General features: G+C 37.6%; 1 protein-coding gene across 2 annotated transcripts in view; it reads left to right on the forward strand.

The window, feature by feature from the left end:
* Nucleotides 1-307: 307 nt before the first annotated feature.
* LOC113023951 (E3 ubiquitin-protein ligase SMURF2-like) overlaps nucleotides 308-15722 on the forward strand; it is a 60670-nt gene continuing 45255 nt past the window's right edge. For both annotated transcript variants that reach the window (XM_026170452.1, XM_026170453.1), the window contains exon 1: nucleotides 308-792. In XM_026170452.1, coding sequence (XP_026026237.1) covers nucleotides 741-792 — 52 coding nt within the window. In that variant the 5' untranslated portion in view covers nucleotides 308-740. The remainder of the gene's footprint in view (nucleotides 793-15722) is intronic.

The raw sequence follows: 15722 nt of genomic DNA on the forward strand, positions 1-15722 counted from the left end.
CTACAACAGTTAACCATGATAGTTTTCTAATATCAAAACATTTCTTTAAAACTCTCACTTGTCTCACTATCATAAGAAGCTTGCTGTCATCGGTGAATAAGGCGAACAATTAAGAAACACAGCTGAGTTTATAACCAACATGACCAGTTCAGGGCCCAGCACTGAACCCAGTGAAGTGATCCTGTTAGATTCGATTTTTTTCTTTTTTTAATAGCAAAATCTGGTCTATAATATTCATAACAAGGAAGTATTTGTACTGGAAAACTATAAAGCATTGTTTTGATTGTGAGTTTATTTTGAACGCTCGCACCGGATGTCCTCTCGTGTTTTCCTCCCCTGTCCCTGCCTGCCTGCAGTAGAACTGTCTTCACCATCATCACGAACAACTTGAGTCCAGGCAGCCCAGGCAGAGCAGACGCCTGTCCGGATGGAGGACGAGCCTCTCTGCTGACTTGTATCAGTACTCGTGGCACACGGCATGATCTGCATTTGGAAATGTAGTTATTTGCAATTGTTTTGCGGAAAAGGAGTTCGCGCGGAGAGTGTTATTCCAGGGATGTGATTATGTTACCTGTTTGTTGCGTGCACAGTCAGCGTGATTTGCTATGGTGATACTACAAGCTAACCCCAAGCTAGCAGAGGGATTTGTTTGGGAGATGTCTTTTTGAAAAAGAAGAAGGAAAAAAAACCTAGACGGTGATAATTTTGTGAATATTCGTCAAGCTGGAACACGAAGGGGAATGTCTAACCAAGGAGTGAGGAGAAATGGCCCAGTAAAGCTGCGGTTGACTGGTAAGAAAATTTAAACCCCCTCCTGCGCCGCTCGGAAACGTTAGCGAGCTAGCCTCCTAGCCCAGCATGCTAACTAGCGTCTCCTGATTGTACAGCATAACTCTGTCCTGTGTTGTAATCTATAAAAGCGCTAAACCATATCTTACCATATTATTATTAATAATATTGTTCTGACTTGACTGAATTCCTTTATTTCTAATTGAAATCCGGGGTAGCATACTGAGGAATATTGGAAGCTAGTGAATGAGCTTTTATCGTTAGCACACATTAGCGTTGACAACAGTGTTTATTGGGTGGTTATTATTCCCCCCCGAAGGTTAGCTATGTTTAAATACTTAAGCTTGATATCGACACGTTTCCTCAAAGCCCTTCAGCATTGTGATAAGTGGTTATTTTAAATACTTTTATTAGCAGTAGAAGCCTTACATTACAGCCTTACCTTTTTAAAAATCATATATTATCTTAATTTTCCAAAGATAGCTGCTGTGTTTCTTCACGGCAAGTGCAGAATAAGCCAACAGTATATTACAAATTAACGTCCCTAATGGCAATGATGAATTTCGAGGAAAAGCGTGAAGCAGCAGAAGAGGTGAAGGTGGTGTAATACACCGCTTTATTTTTAGTTTACACAGGTATTTATTTTTGTTTACCCTGAAGAGCGAGTGGTTTAACAGGGAAATGACCTCTGTAGGATATATTTCGTCATGGGTAGATACAGGAACTCATCGTCTTTCATCGCAGTTATCTGGTGAAAGCTATGTCAGTTTGTTCAGTTTGCTTAGCTTGGCAGAACAAAAGATAAAGTAGTTTCTCCCTTGGAGCTTATTTCACAGTGGGCTACGTGGGCTGTAGTGCTCTATGCCATTTCTGATGAATTTATAATGAAAGGTGAACATAATTAAGTTACTTGATACATTTGAAGAAATGTGGTTGGCATATTTTTTTGTTGTTGTTGTTGTTGTTAAAGCCAAAGTTATCAACAAAAGTATAGTCTTGAGTCTTGTGTTACTGCAAACGGGCAGAATTAAAGCAAGCTGTATGAATTAATTAGAAGAAGATGAGAATGAGTTACATTTTCCTTTGTTCTGCTCTTCTAATGATGTAAGAATATCTCTATTTATTGAAAAATCTTAAAAATCACCAGGTGTTTTGATGTGCTGATGATGACTGAGTGAAACACTTGTTCAATAATTTCGGTGTTTATAAGTTAGCTGCCTTTGTTTCCAAAGCTTGGAAAAGCTGTCAGGTAGCATTATTTCTTCAGTATGTCATAGCTGGCTCTGGTTTCTTATTGGTGTATTGTAAATCTCTGAGAGCTGGGACCTATTACTTTATGCGTGACACAATTCTTAGGTTGATCAAAATCAGTCAAATGATTTGTTGATTTTTATCTGGCATGACTGCTGAAGGCAAGAAGGGAACTTAAACTATTTGACCGTGATGAGATGTTTTTACCTTTATTTAGTGTCACTGTTCAGCACTGTAGCATGTCTATGGCTGTGGAGTCATTGGTTGCACTCATTAAGTGCAGTTTGCTACGGGGAACAACAAGCTCATTCATACAGAACAGGGTATAGTTGTACCGAAAAGACAAATCGGTACTCAAAGAATTACCCAGCTGTTCTTCCTGCTTGCCTCTTCTCTGTGGTGGTTAGTGAGAGGAACTTTTTTTTTTTTCTCCTCAGACTTGCCTCCCAAGGTATTTTGGACTTGCGAGTTTTTGTTGTAACACTTAGAATGTATGAAGCAGAGGGAGTTGCATTATCTCAGTATTGGAGGAACAAAAAGGATCCTGAGGGGATTGAGGGATAAATAAGGTACATATTTACCTATTGGTGGGGAAGGCTTGAATAAATGTTCACTGGACTTGAGCTTGTTAATTTCAGAATTTACACATGCTCTTAAATTAAAGTATTGCAAGAGAATATACATTCTAAGTTTAGCCCTTACAAACTTAACACCACAAGTAGGTAATCACATTTTTTTTTACCATGTTATCCAAATGTCTGTCTTTTAAGCCTTCTAAAAAGACTAATAGTTTATGACCAAGATTGAATTTGTCAAGAATTTTCATGCACTAAGACTCAAAGCTTTCTTTTCATGTAAAGATTCTCTCCCTCTTCAAAATCTGTTTACTCAAGTGATGAAGATAAAATTAACGAGCTGCAGAGGAGTAAGAAGTTAAAATCTAAAAACATATTTCTTCCCCAAGATATTAATGCTTCTCTGCAAACTTTCCGTCATTTAGTTAAAGAGGAGGTGCAAGTGCTATCCTAATTTATTCCACAGGCTCTTAAAAAATCTTGCAAATGATGAAACAGTAGTTATCCAGTATGCTAGTGAAGGTGGTGCGGTAGGCAGAACAAAGAATCATACTGCAGTTCAAGTAATGAGTCAGTTGCATAATACAGACTTCTACAGTTCATAAAGTTATGATCTTACATTGAAAGTTTAGAAGTAAATAAAGAACACTCTAGCTGTAAATGGCACTTTAATATCACAAGGTCAATTTGGATATTTGTTAGAAGAACATCCTAGATTTCCCATTCTCTTATACATTGCCCAAGATTTATATAAGTTGTGTGGGGGCCTGTTCCATGATCTCCTGTTGTCAGTAGGCTCTCCTTTTTTGTGTAAATTAATATCTGTGAGAGAGATCAAAGATACTAATCTTATGTCCAATGGAAGTCATGAGTTTATATGCGAATGTTCCCCATAAACAGGAATTGGAAGGCCCTACATTATAATTTGAATGCAAGGGAAGAGGGAACTTTAGCAACAGCATTGCTGATAAAGTTAGTAGAAATAGTTCTCACTAAGAATCTTTTCAGATTTGAGTTTTTGTTTTTTCTCCCCCTATAGAAGCAAAGGGTCTCAGTGGGTAGCCCTGTCAATCCTAGTTATGTGAATTTATTTATGGGGAAACTTGAACTTAGTCATGTTGATCATGATCATACCTCTCCTTTATTAACTTTTGGTTCAGATATATTTATGACTTATATTTATATTTATTGGCACTGTTGAGGATCTAAATAGATTTAACTCAAGGTTACCTAGTTTTACATTTATTACAGAGGCCAATTGTGAGGTTTCATTTTAAATGTGAGAATGAATAAATCAGAAATAATACAAACTATTATTTATTAAAAGTGGGCTGATAGGATTTTTTTTTTTTTCATTATTCAAGATATCATCCATTCTCTTTGAAGAAGAGATTACCGTATAGTCAGCTGTTGTGGACAGAAAGGATGTGCAGTTTTGAGGAGGAGTTTGAGAAACAAGCTAATGCTTTGTATTCTTGTTTCTGAGAAGAAGAAAAAAAACCTCTTCAAAAATTTTTAATTGTTTCTCTCTCTAGGGTTAGAAAAATAGATAACTTTTAACTTTTACTTTTTCACTCTTATAAATGTGGGGAGAAAATATTGGCATATTTTGTATGATCACCCTGCTGGTTGGAAAGTGTTAATCATCTACCCACAAAGTGTTCTACTAAATTGAGAGATAATCTTGTAACGACAGACTTATCTGTTGAACCTACACATTTTTTTTTTTTTAATTCTCTTCCCTCTGGAAATTTTCCTTGTTGAACTGTAATGCCATTATTGAAGGAGATGATTTATCACACTGACATATAGGTAAAAAAAAAAGGACCAAACCTGTAGTAAAAGTATGGATTTTGTTATGTGGGGAAGACGAAGAGCGAATTTACAGTTACAATTTCTGAGCACAAGATTAATATCAGAAATAATGATTGAGTAGTCAAAACATTTTCAATAAGCTGGACACAGCATCGGTGGTTCATGGGTATTGAAGCAGTTGTGCCATTAAATAGTGGTAATAGATAATAGAAGCTGCTCGGATATATCATCTGTGGATGGTTTTACATGGACTTGCGTGAATTCCAGGAATGTGAAACCTTGGAGAGACTTTGTCCTGATAACAAACACATTCTGTGATCATTACAAGGAAGTATGTGCTGGGGGGGGGGGATTGAGGTTCACATATAGAATGACCAGAATTTCTGTTCTTACAGTGATGACCAGTGACGTAAAAGGCTTGAGCATGCAGCTCTCACCGTACACAAGTGTTTAGTTGAGACCACCCTTGGTTTAAGTGATCGAGACTGCAGGAATTTAGAATTAACGTTGCAAACTGGTCCACCATTATTCTGTCTGTTCTATAGTCTCTCTATTTTTCAATGTTGTTTTTTTTTGCTGTTATTAGGTTATTAAGTTAAGTTTTTTTTTTTTTTTTTTTTTTTTTTTTTTTTTACAACAGACAAGGAATAACATAACTTAAACATAAAGCTACCAGGTCATTGCTTACCATACCAAAATAATAGTGTAAAAATTTCAAAGAGGAAATTCTTTTACATACATCCTCAGAGGGAACAAAAAAAAGAGCGACAAAAAAAACAACAACAGCCACAACAAATAAGGGAAAGGAAGTCGGTCACCAGTGTTTCTCGGAATAGCAGTTCATGGCATCTGCAGTCCCAGGATTTCTTGAAGTTTTCTGTATTGTTATTTAGCTTGGCCAGCATGTTTTCAAATGATACTGTTTCCAGCATGAATTCCAACCAGTTTTTAATATCCAGAGCAGAAGTGGTTTTCTATAATCTGAGGATTACTCTGACAGCCTTGACCAGTCCCACCTGCGTCACTGTACTTTGGTGCTTTGAAATATTAGGTATTATTGTCTGATCCTGCAATAGTCTTGGTGACATGGGTATCACCGTGCCCAGCCACTTTCCTATGTGCTGTAATACTATTTTCCAAAATGGGAAAATGTGTTAACAGTCCCAGGTCATATGTATAAAGGTTCCTGGTTCTGCTCGACATTTCCAACATAAATTATTGGAAAGTAGACCCATTCCATGAAGCCTAGATGGAGTAAAATAAAATCTGTGTACCATCTTACAATTAATACATTTTGCTCTAGACTCTTTAATATGTTTGCCATTATTTAACACAATTGCAACCATTCATCATCATTAATACTACAGCCAAGGTCCTTCTGTCAGATAATCCTTACACCTTTACAGACATCCTTTTCTATGCCAATAAATAATTTGTAAAATGTGGGTGCTTTGTGTTCTATACTTGTACAAACATAAAAACCAACAACGTAAAACTATAGGGATGCAACAGGGAACATGTTGCCGCTTTATAGTCCTTTATTAATTACTACTTATCTATTATTTAAAGTTGGTCCGTGAGGCTCATTGAAAATTGTGCTTAGGCAAAACAACCACCTGAGTCCCAAAGCATAGAACCAGCATGAATTTTACCTTGTGTTTGAGGAATATACACTTCCTATGATAATACATCTTCTCTAATTGGCTTCTTCCAGAAAAGTTTCAGTCTCTGCGCTATCTCAGATTTTATTTCTATTTCCTTTCCAAGTGAAGATGAGTGTTGCCGGGAACACCAGAAGGTGTTTCTTTACAATGTTGAAAGCTCTCCGCTTTTCCACAAGCTCCTTCATCAGATCCACAAAGAAGGATAGTTTGCAGCCTTCCCATTCTAACTCCGTTTCTCTTTGGCCATCTGTAGTACCTTATCAAGCTGATGAGCACAGAAACTGCATCGGGATGGTTTGGGGTGGTTTGTTCATATCTAGTTTAGGTGCCACCAGGCGATCCTCTCCACATACTGAGCCATGTTCACCCTTTCTTATTTGCCTTCTTTCAGCCCCACCATTCTCACATTATTCCCCCTGCTCCGGTTCTCCAAATCCTCCATATGTGCCCAGAGCGTCACCAATTTCTTCTCACACATCTTTGCCCAGTCTTATTTAAATATTTTTCGCTGAGTCTTTAAGCTCTTTGCAATGTCGCATTCGTCTTTCGTATTTCTTCCATAAAGTCAGAATTGTTTTTTTTTTTTCCCCATCAGTTCAGCTTGAGCCCTCCAGAGGGCTTGGAGTCACTGAAATATTTTCAAACGTCGGGCTGGTCCTTGTTCTTAGCTCGCGTCTCATTCTTGCATCTTTGAAAAAGTTAGCCCTACTGTTACTCAACATTTCTCTGGGAGACTGCAAATATCTGGCCACTTATGAAGGTCTTAAGTTTTAACGCATCAAAAGTACTTATACCTCTCAACCTGTCAGGGTATATATTTCCAGTTTATGTGAAAAAAGGGTTGGTACTTCTGGGAGCTCTTCTAGTGTGCTGCCATCTTCCTTGGCTTCCTAGTTTTTCAGTGTTAGCAAAAATGGGAAATTGGCTGAGCAAGGATGTATCTAAAGAAGTTAAGTAAATAATTATAAAGTTATTTGATTTATTGGTTTCATCCTCAGTTTCCAAATCTATTTATGAGCTAGTACCCAATGATTTGCAGCATTAAAATTTGAATTAAAAAAATTAAACCTACCTTTGGCACAGCTGGGCTTTTAAAAAATTGCATAGTTGTGGATTTTCACAAAAATCTTTCTTATGGCTTCTTAATACCTTTATTAAATGCTGTAAATGGTAATGCTTCAAAGCTTTTTTTGTTCTCTTAATGTGGTTTGCTTCTTAAAGTACCGTGCCAGGACTAATCATTTTGGTAACTTGCTAAATAATAATGACAGGGAACAGCCAGAGGCTCACAGGTCTTTTATTTGTAACTCTATACAGATGTTTAAAAAAAAAAAAAAAAGATTGTAGGTGATGATATTGCTGCAAAGCTCAACTGCAGCCATGTCTTATTCTGTCCGTGTTTCTCACAGTAATGTAACATTGAACTGATTTTGTTTTTAAATTCTCCTCCACCAAAGTAAGTGTGTTTCTGGTCATGAGTCACAGAGATGGCTGAATTTGAAGTGTGCTCTGTTCGTTATCCACACTCATTAGGATCCCCTCTTGCAGCAGCACTGATTTAGAAATTACAAAGGGTGAACTCCCACACGCTGCAGGATTTTGAATTGTGACAGGATTCATCCCCAGTTATGTCATCCCACACTGCATTTAAATGGCACCATGAAATTTCTCACATTTTCAGAGCTGCTTCTTACATTTATCTGTGACAGTTACTCTTTGATGCTTCAGTTAATTAGAAAATCAGCCTACTTTTAGTTTACTGGTAGGCAGTATGTTGTAGTGTTCCCACAGAGCATGGAAAAGAAAGTAATCTTGGATTTTGAGTACTGGTATTCCAAACACTGCAGGGTTGCAGGCACTTGTGCTGACCTTCACTTACCTTGGTCTCCTGCGAAGAATGAGTTGGTGGGTGATTTGAACTTAATAAGAACAGAACTTGGTTTTCCTTCATCCAGTGGAACATGGAGTTCCTCATAGGTGACTGACACGAGATGTACAAGGGGATGAATCCTTCTCTCAAATATGGCCTCTTGGCTGCATTAAACCAGGAGGAAGGGAGTCTGTCTATGTGATCCATTTCCTCCATCAGCCTCCAACTGGCATGCAGCAAGCAGGGAAGGACTGGAAGAATCATCTCAGGATTTTTCCCATTCAGTATGAGCGTGTGATACTAGGCTGTATACTTTTCATCTACAGTCATGCCTTGTGTTTGTGTCCCTCTCTTTCTGACATTTTGGGAAAGCAATGCTGATGCTTTCTTGTTTGTTTGTGTGTGTGTGCTGAGGTTGGGGTGGGGAGGTGGGTAGCTAGGAAGCTGGTGATTAAGATAAAGATCCAGCCTCATTTCCAGACTCTGCTTTACCACAGGGCAGACTGTATTTCAGGGAAATTATCGGGGACCACTGTCTCAGTATTCATCATCAGCACTCAGGAAACACATCTGTGTGTCAGCTTGTTTGTGTGTTAAACACATTTTTTCTTTTTTTGGTTCTATACTTGCATGCACTTCTGTGCACAGTTGAGCTTCCACAGGATGTACTGTTAGCACGCAGTGCTGAACTAAATTAGGTGTGCTGGCTTCCTGAAATTTAGGGAATGAATGTCACAAAGAGAGTGGACGTTAGTGATAGTGAAAAACTGACCGGCATTGTCAAATTTTAAGTTATATTTTAATTTTGGATTTGCTCATGTTAGTGTGTTGGACTAAGATTATGATTAAAGGTGTATTAATCTTTTTAATGGCAAATTTTAACTTTAACTACTTTTCTTAAGTAATGATTTTTTTTGTTAGCTTAATCATAGGGTTTTTCCTGCATAGAAAATGTTTTTGCACTCACAAAAGAAGTTTATTGTTGCTTAAGTATAGTAGACATTTTTATTAAGTATTAGTAATTGGCAGTAAAAGCCGTATATTTCTATCAACCAAAGTAATAGACTGCTTTAATTCAGATCAGTGTCATGTATGTCTATATTTACACACCAGAGACCCATTTTGAGACAGGCAAAACCCTAAATAAAATTTTCATTTTGGCTTGATCTTTTCTTTTATATTGAATGTAGCTGGTTGTCAAATTTAGTCAAAACATTGCTAGAGCCTAGTACCAGCGGGCTTGGGAGATGTATGTACCTGGTGGTGTAATTTATTTTTGGGACTGTAAATTGTGTAATTTTTCAGTGCCTCTTTTTTTCTCCCCTTTAAACAATACAGTTTTGACAGTTGAAATGTGGAATAGAGTAAGTGATTATGATTCATCAGCACACAATCCATGCGAGTCATATAGTGACGTGTTCGGTATGTTCCTTTCTGCTTTATGTAAGCCTGGCACCAGCAGACTGTGCAGTCTGACCCAGATATGAAATAATTAATAGGCACTGCCTAAAATTTCCTTCCTCTAGAATACTGGGCTGTTCTTAAAATTATAACACATGTTTTCACAAATTTATGCAATCGTCCACTCAACAAGAAGAAATAATAGGCTGAAAATATTTGCTTAACATTTGTGCTAATAACCTTTATGATTAAGGCATGTGATGTGCTATCTACATAGGTTGCTCACATACCTTAACAATCCAGGCATTCAGATAAGTAAGCTTTAGCTGTTATGAATGCAGCACCACATCTCCACCCTACTGCTTTGAAAAAGCAGTTTTATATCTGGAGCTCTGCATGCAACTTGTTTTACCAGTCTACTGCCTTTTTGAATGATCAGTGTTTGAGTTTTCTTAGCAAACATTAACAAAAGAATGATGCTCATTTCAATTCTGGTGGCTGTGGTTCAGGAGGTAGAGCAGGTTGCCTACTAATCGAAAGGTTGGTGATTCAATCCCATACCAAGGGATTGCCCAAGGGATCCTTGGGCAAGAGACCGAACCCTAGGTTGCTCTCTTTGTTCATCAGATTGTGAATACTAAATAGAATACATTAGGCATAGAAAAAAAAATGCTTGCATGAATGTTGAATGAATGAATGAATGGGTGAATCAAGTGATTTTAGTGCTCAAGCAGAGTAGAAAAGCACTATATAAGAACCGGCCCATTTACCATTTGTTCTGGCTTAAACATTTGCACTCAATCTGTTAAGAAAAGGCACAGGAGTCATTGTCTGTTCCTACATCATCTTATGCCACTTCTTTTATCTCCTATAACATCTCTTGTTCTTTGTCCTCTCCAACAACCCCTTCTCTTGCTAAATACTGTCTGATTTAATTTTTTGTAAATATTTTTTTTCCGTTCATCATCAAGCCATGTTTTCTGTGAAGCACTGAGTTTTAATTCCCAGAATTGGGGATATATCTAAAGATCTGAATCTCAGTAAGGCGTTTCTTAGCATGGTGGTCTTGAATGACTTCCAAAGATTAAAATCCTATGTTAAGAACCACCACTAGAAATATTTAAAGGCTGATATAAGAAAGTTTAGTAATGTGTGTGTCCTCACATAAAATGCTGTGTTCAGCGTCTTTGACAATAGTTGTACTCTTACGCTAATGAGATAAAGCAGCTGGACAGGATTTTTCTAGCCCGTTTTGGTTGTTTGTCTTAACTGGATTGTCAAGGCTAAAGAAACAAATACAAACAACTGCTTAAAAGCTACTTTTCATAACACTGGTGACAGGAAAGAGGAAAAAAGTTTATTCTGTGTAATCCTTATTTTTGCCTTCAGTGATTCATAAATTTGCCTAGAACTTACTGTTGATGCATAGGAAGGGTGCTTTCACAGCACATGTGTTAAAGAATAGCATCTTGATGCAGATGTGTTTGATCAAGAACATCAAACAACCACAAAAATGCAAGTCATGCTTTCGTAGAATTTCAGCATAAATTTGAAATTGTATTTCATTTGATGACCATTCTTAATCTCAAATTAAGAAATGGGCACCAATGCACCAATTCTTCAGCAAAATGTTTTGGTGAAGTTTGTAAATCTGTGTATTTGCCCAAAAAATACAAATACATGCCGGGGGGGGGGGGATTCAAAAAGGTCTATGGCCACCCACATCTGTGCAGTTCCTCTTTCTAAGATTGTAGACAAGAAAAAAAATATTGCACAATTAAATGCGTTGTATTTATTTATTTTTTGTTAGAAGAAATTGCCCAGACTTTTCAAAGAAGTACAAGTCTTCTTGTCCATGCCAATCTACTGTGCATTTATGCAGCATAGATTCCAAGTGAACTAGAAAGTAGATTAAGAAGACTATGCGTCCATGTTGTCTGCAGCTGTCCGTGTGCATGTCCAATATGAAGCAAATGTGTGACTGTGTGTGCCTGCATGTCTGCTTGATCTTGCCTGTAGCGCCTCGGTCACTTTGCTGTGGTTAGATTTTGTAGTGCAGCACTGAGATCTGTACCCAAACTTCCTCCAGCTCTGTTTAGTCTGCATTACTAGTATATACTTCAATTGACCACACACTACACAGGTTCTATACACCCGTTTACATGGCCCTCATCATCATATGGAAATGTTTATATCTACTCCAAGATCCAGCTGCTCCAGCTGTATTTATCATTTCTGTTATCAGAAGACGTCATTTTTCAGATCGGAAATATTTGTGATAATCCAAACATCAAATATTAATGTACTGGTTTCCCTTTCAATATAAACCAATTATTCAGCTCAAAGCTAAAATGAGCAAAAACTTTTGCTGGAAATTACAAAACATGTTGTTTTATTTCATCAAAGGGTTTTTTTTTTCCACCAGAGATTTACTTTTAAGCTCCAGAAGGTGAGGATTGTAAAATTCCTAAATCCTCATTTAGTCTGCATTTGTGAGATAATTTGGTTTTTTTTTTTCATGGCAAAGAATGGTATCTGCAGTCTGATTTTTTTTTTTTCTTTTTTTGTTTTGTTTTGTTTTTCCTCTCTCTGTTGAACGATATCAGATAAGGCTATCTTGAGCTGAAAGACTAACATTTTTTCAGCTCTGCTGTTTTACTACTGAATGTTATATGACATGTGGAACTCTAGTGACATGGTTTTTATTCAAGTGTACCTGTTATGCTCATAACTCCATATCATTATTCTTTGACTCTTTTTGAGTAGTTTTAAGATTCACAGCATAAAGTAATGCATAATTAGCTTGTACTGGGGATTTTTGGAGCTTTGAAGTTAATCATCTGTCATTTCAGCTCCTATATCTTTAAGGTCAGGCGTACTGTAAAACTCCTTTCCTCTAATTGTCTTTCCTCGCAAACACCAGGTTGGTAAAATTTTTGTGATTTATATCCTATCAGGACGATAGATGTCTTATATCGGGATATGAGATTTTGGTCATATCGCACAGCCCTATAAGTGAGGATAAATGAAAAGCCGCACTTTTACTTTTTCCTGGTCAGCTTAAAAAAATATAACACTTGGTTGTTTTGAATTTCAGCATTACAGACACTGACTCTTGGGGATGTAATTACATAATGTGAGTGAGAAGGAAAAAAGTTGCTTCGCACTGAGGTGATCACAGTTTTTGTTGGTGCTCGGATTTCATGTTTTGGGATAACTAACCCTCAGGTTTCTGCTATGTAAAATTATATCCTCTTTCATTGATAAGGTTGTTTTTAGTTGACTTGTGGATTTTCCTTTTAGATTTAGGACATAAATCTAATAGGAACACCAAAGAAGACGTAAAGGAGCATTGCTCTGGAGAGATGTCAGCTCTCTTTAACTTAAGATTAATGATACTTGATATCAGATCAGGCTACGGTGATTTGTTTTGAGTCATTACTGTTAAAAATGACAAATTAAACCTGGCTTTAACATTTTCTGGTGGTCTGTTTGTATCTTAACACAGCACTGTGTTTTAGGAAGCATTTGGCATATATAAGGAGTCTAAGTAATGAAATCCCACAGGTTGCTGCCATTCCCATAACTCAGCGTTACTGTTCCCCACTCATGACCTGCATTTTATCACGTATGCTTGTTGACACATTTATTACACTTTATTAGTGACACCTATACTACGTTACACTATAGTCTGTGAATTTGCCTCTCTTAATAGCTTTGTAAAACTTGTTCTGTTGTTTCAGTCAGTCTAGTTTAATCTGCTTTTCAAATTACTTTAGTACTTCAGTATAGAGCGAGCAGGAAAATGGAAAGACTGAACACCTCAGTATTGCATAACAACCTCTGACGGGAGAAGAGGTGGGCTTCAATATGCAAAACACATTAAACTTTCCAAGTGCTTCAAGAGGATTTTCCTGCTGAATGTGGAGGAGAAATATCACCTTTTACTTTTCATATGGCTGCAGAATAGCATTTCTGACAGCCCTTACTAAATTCTTAGGAAAAAATCCTAAATGCTTAAAGGTATTACTCCATGCATATTTTATTAAAATATGTGTAGACTAATACAAAATTAACCATTCTCCAGTATGATGTACAATGTGTATGACAATGTATATGTAGTCCCAAGCCAACATCAGTGTACAAAGTGTTTGTGTGTTGGGTGGGACGATTATAGCTTTTCAAAAGTTAAATTTGAGCATGTCTAAAGGCAGGTATTTAGTTTACAAATGATTTTTCAGCAGCGATTGCATTGCAATTAAAATACTCCTGGTTTTGTCTTCCTGTCACTGCCTAAACTATATAAATCCTCTAGGGTTGCAACTGGCAGATACCTTTTATTGTTTGTTAATTTTTCAATGATTATTTCTTTGGCTCTAACATCAAAAACTTGCAGTTTCCTTTTTCCCTTTCGACCCAACAGTCTAAACCCAAATATTTTCAGTTTACTTTTATGTTAAAGTCAGTTCAAATGGGAATGTAAAACCAAACATACTGCGTTTCTGCTTAAAAGATACAGCTTGCAGCTTTGAACTCCCCATTGCAACACTCATTGCAAGTTTCTATACTGAATTTTTTTATTTTTTATTTCTTTTTGTCTTATTACTTCGTTTTTGAACAGGATGTCCCTCATCTCTCTGTCATTTCTCTCTCTTCCTTCCTCTCCTTCACTCACCCCCGGATCTAGTCCAGACAGCTGTCAGACGGCTCTGCCGGTGTGGCTCCAGTTTGGTGTACTTTTTTTTTTTTTCCTTTATCTGTTTTATGCATGTGTTGTGCACGCATGCACCTACACACACAAAAACGCACGTGTAAACGCACACTTCCTGTGCCAGTTCCTCAACACAGCACAGTACTTAATGCTTGTCAAAGTGTGTTTGGGGACTCTGAGGGGGTGTTGGGGGGACTCTGAGGGGATTCCAGGGACCCCTAGAATGTAATGTTCTCTATTTTTAATCCCTTTAACACAGAGAAAGTGAAATTAGATTCAGTTGATGGTGTAAATATAACCATCAACTGAATCTAATTTCACTTTCTCTGTGTTAAAGGGATTAAAAATAGAGAACATTACATTACATCCACAAATGTTATTATTGTCAGGAAGGAAGGCAAGACTTCAGGGACCACACTTTCTTCCCCTCCAATGTTCTCCTGCTACTGTTTCAGCTGTCAGACTGCCCATTTCTGTTTGCTTGAGTGTCTGCTAGACCACTCAGCGTATACTGTATAAACACACAAGCACGTCCACTGCCACTCAAGTTACCCCCCCACCACACACACTCACCACACTCACTCCATGCTCTCTATCTGTGTTTTCAGTGTAACTGTGGTTGAGATACAGTTTTGGAGGATGTGAGTTATGCAGTGGTGGAGATTAGGATCATGTAGCTCAAACTCTGAACATAATTAAAATAACAGTTCTAGGTGCAAAGGTCAAAGAGTAAAGTGCAAATGGTTGTCTGTCTTTGTGGCCATGCCACACTAATACGTTTTCGTTTGAAAACGCATCTTTTTCTCTTTGTTTTGGCCTTCCATCCACACTGAGACGGCGTTTTCGGTAAAAGGTGGATACATTTGAAAACGCTGTTTTCGCGTGGCAGTGTGGACAGCGAACCCAGAGCCTTTTTGAAAACGATGGCATCTTTACAGTAATCAGTATGGAAGCTAATTGGCTTCTATGCTGACTTAACCATCTGCGCAGTAGACAGCTTTTTCCAAGCGTCAAGTGTAGCCAGCAGATGTCCAGACCAACATTTCAAAATGGAACCGGAAAAGTAATGATACCAAGAATTAGTTGGTAAATATCACACACATTCATGTAATGCTTCTCTACGAGAAGAGTGACAGGAAATAACTTTTACTGCAACACTTCTGTCACTGCTCTTTCTCGCCTACCTCTGTCTTCACACTAGTTGCCTATCTCTCACCATTTAGTCTCACACTTCTGTCAGCTATTACAATCCTTTCTCAATGTCCTGTCAACTAGAATAGAGCTGCAAGATGAATAAAGACATAGGGTGTGTTCACACTAGATACGGCTGCCTTGTACCTGTAAGTGTGAACACACCTATTTTCCACTGATTGTGCCCCCTACCTGGCTGGCCTGCTCTCACACTGTGCTTTAGTGGTCTAGGTCCAAGTAGGGGTATCAAATGGTCTCAGTAGATCAGTTACTTTTGTGCTTTTTTTTTTTTTTTGTCTTTCAAGCACACACAGACACTTTTGAAATATACTATTTGAAGAGCGGTTTTATATTTTGGGGAATACGTAGGGAAGGAGTGCCACATTAAAAGAAACAGCTTAAACCTTACTTTAGGTGTTGGTCTATTAAATCTATAAGAAGTCAAACTCGTGTGG

Source organism: Astatotilapia calliptera, chromosome 6 (genome assembly GCF_900246225.1).
Source record: "Astatotilapia calliptera chromosome 6, fAstCal1.2, whole genome shotgun sequence".
Lineage (NCBI taxonomy): Eukaryota > Metazoa > Chordata > Actinopteri > Cichliformes > Cichlidae > Astatotilapia > Astatotilapia calliptera.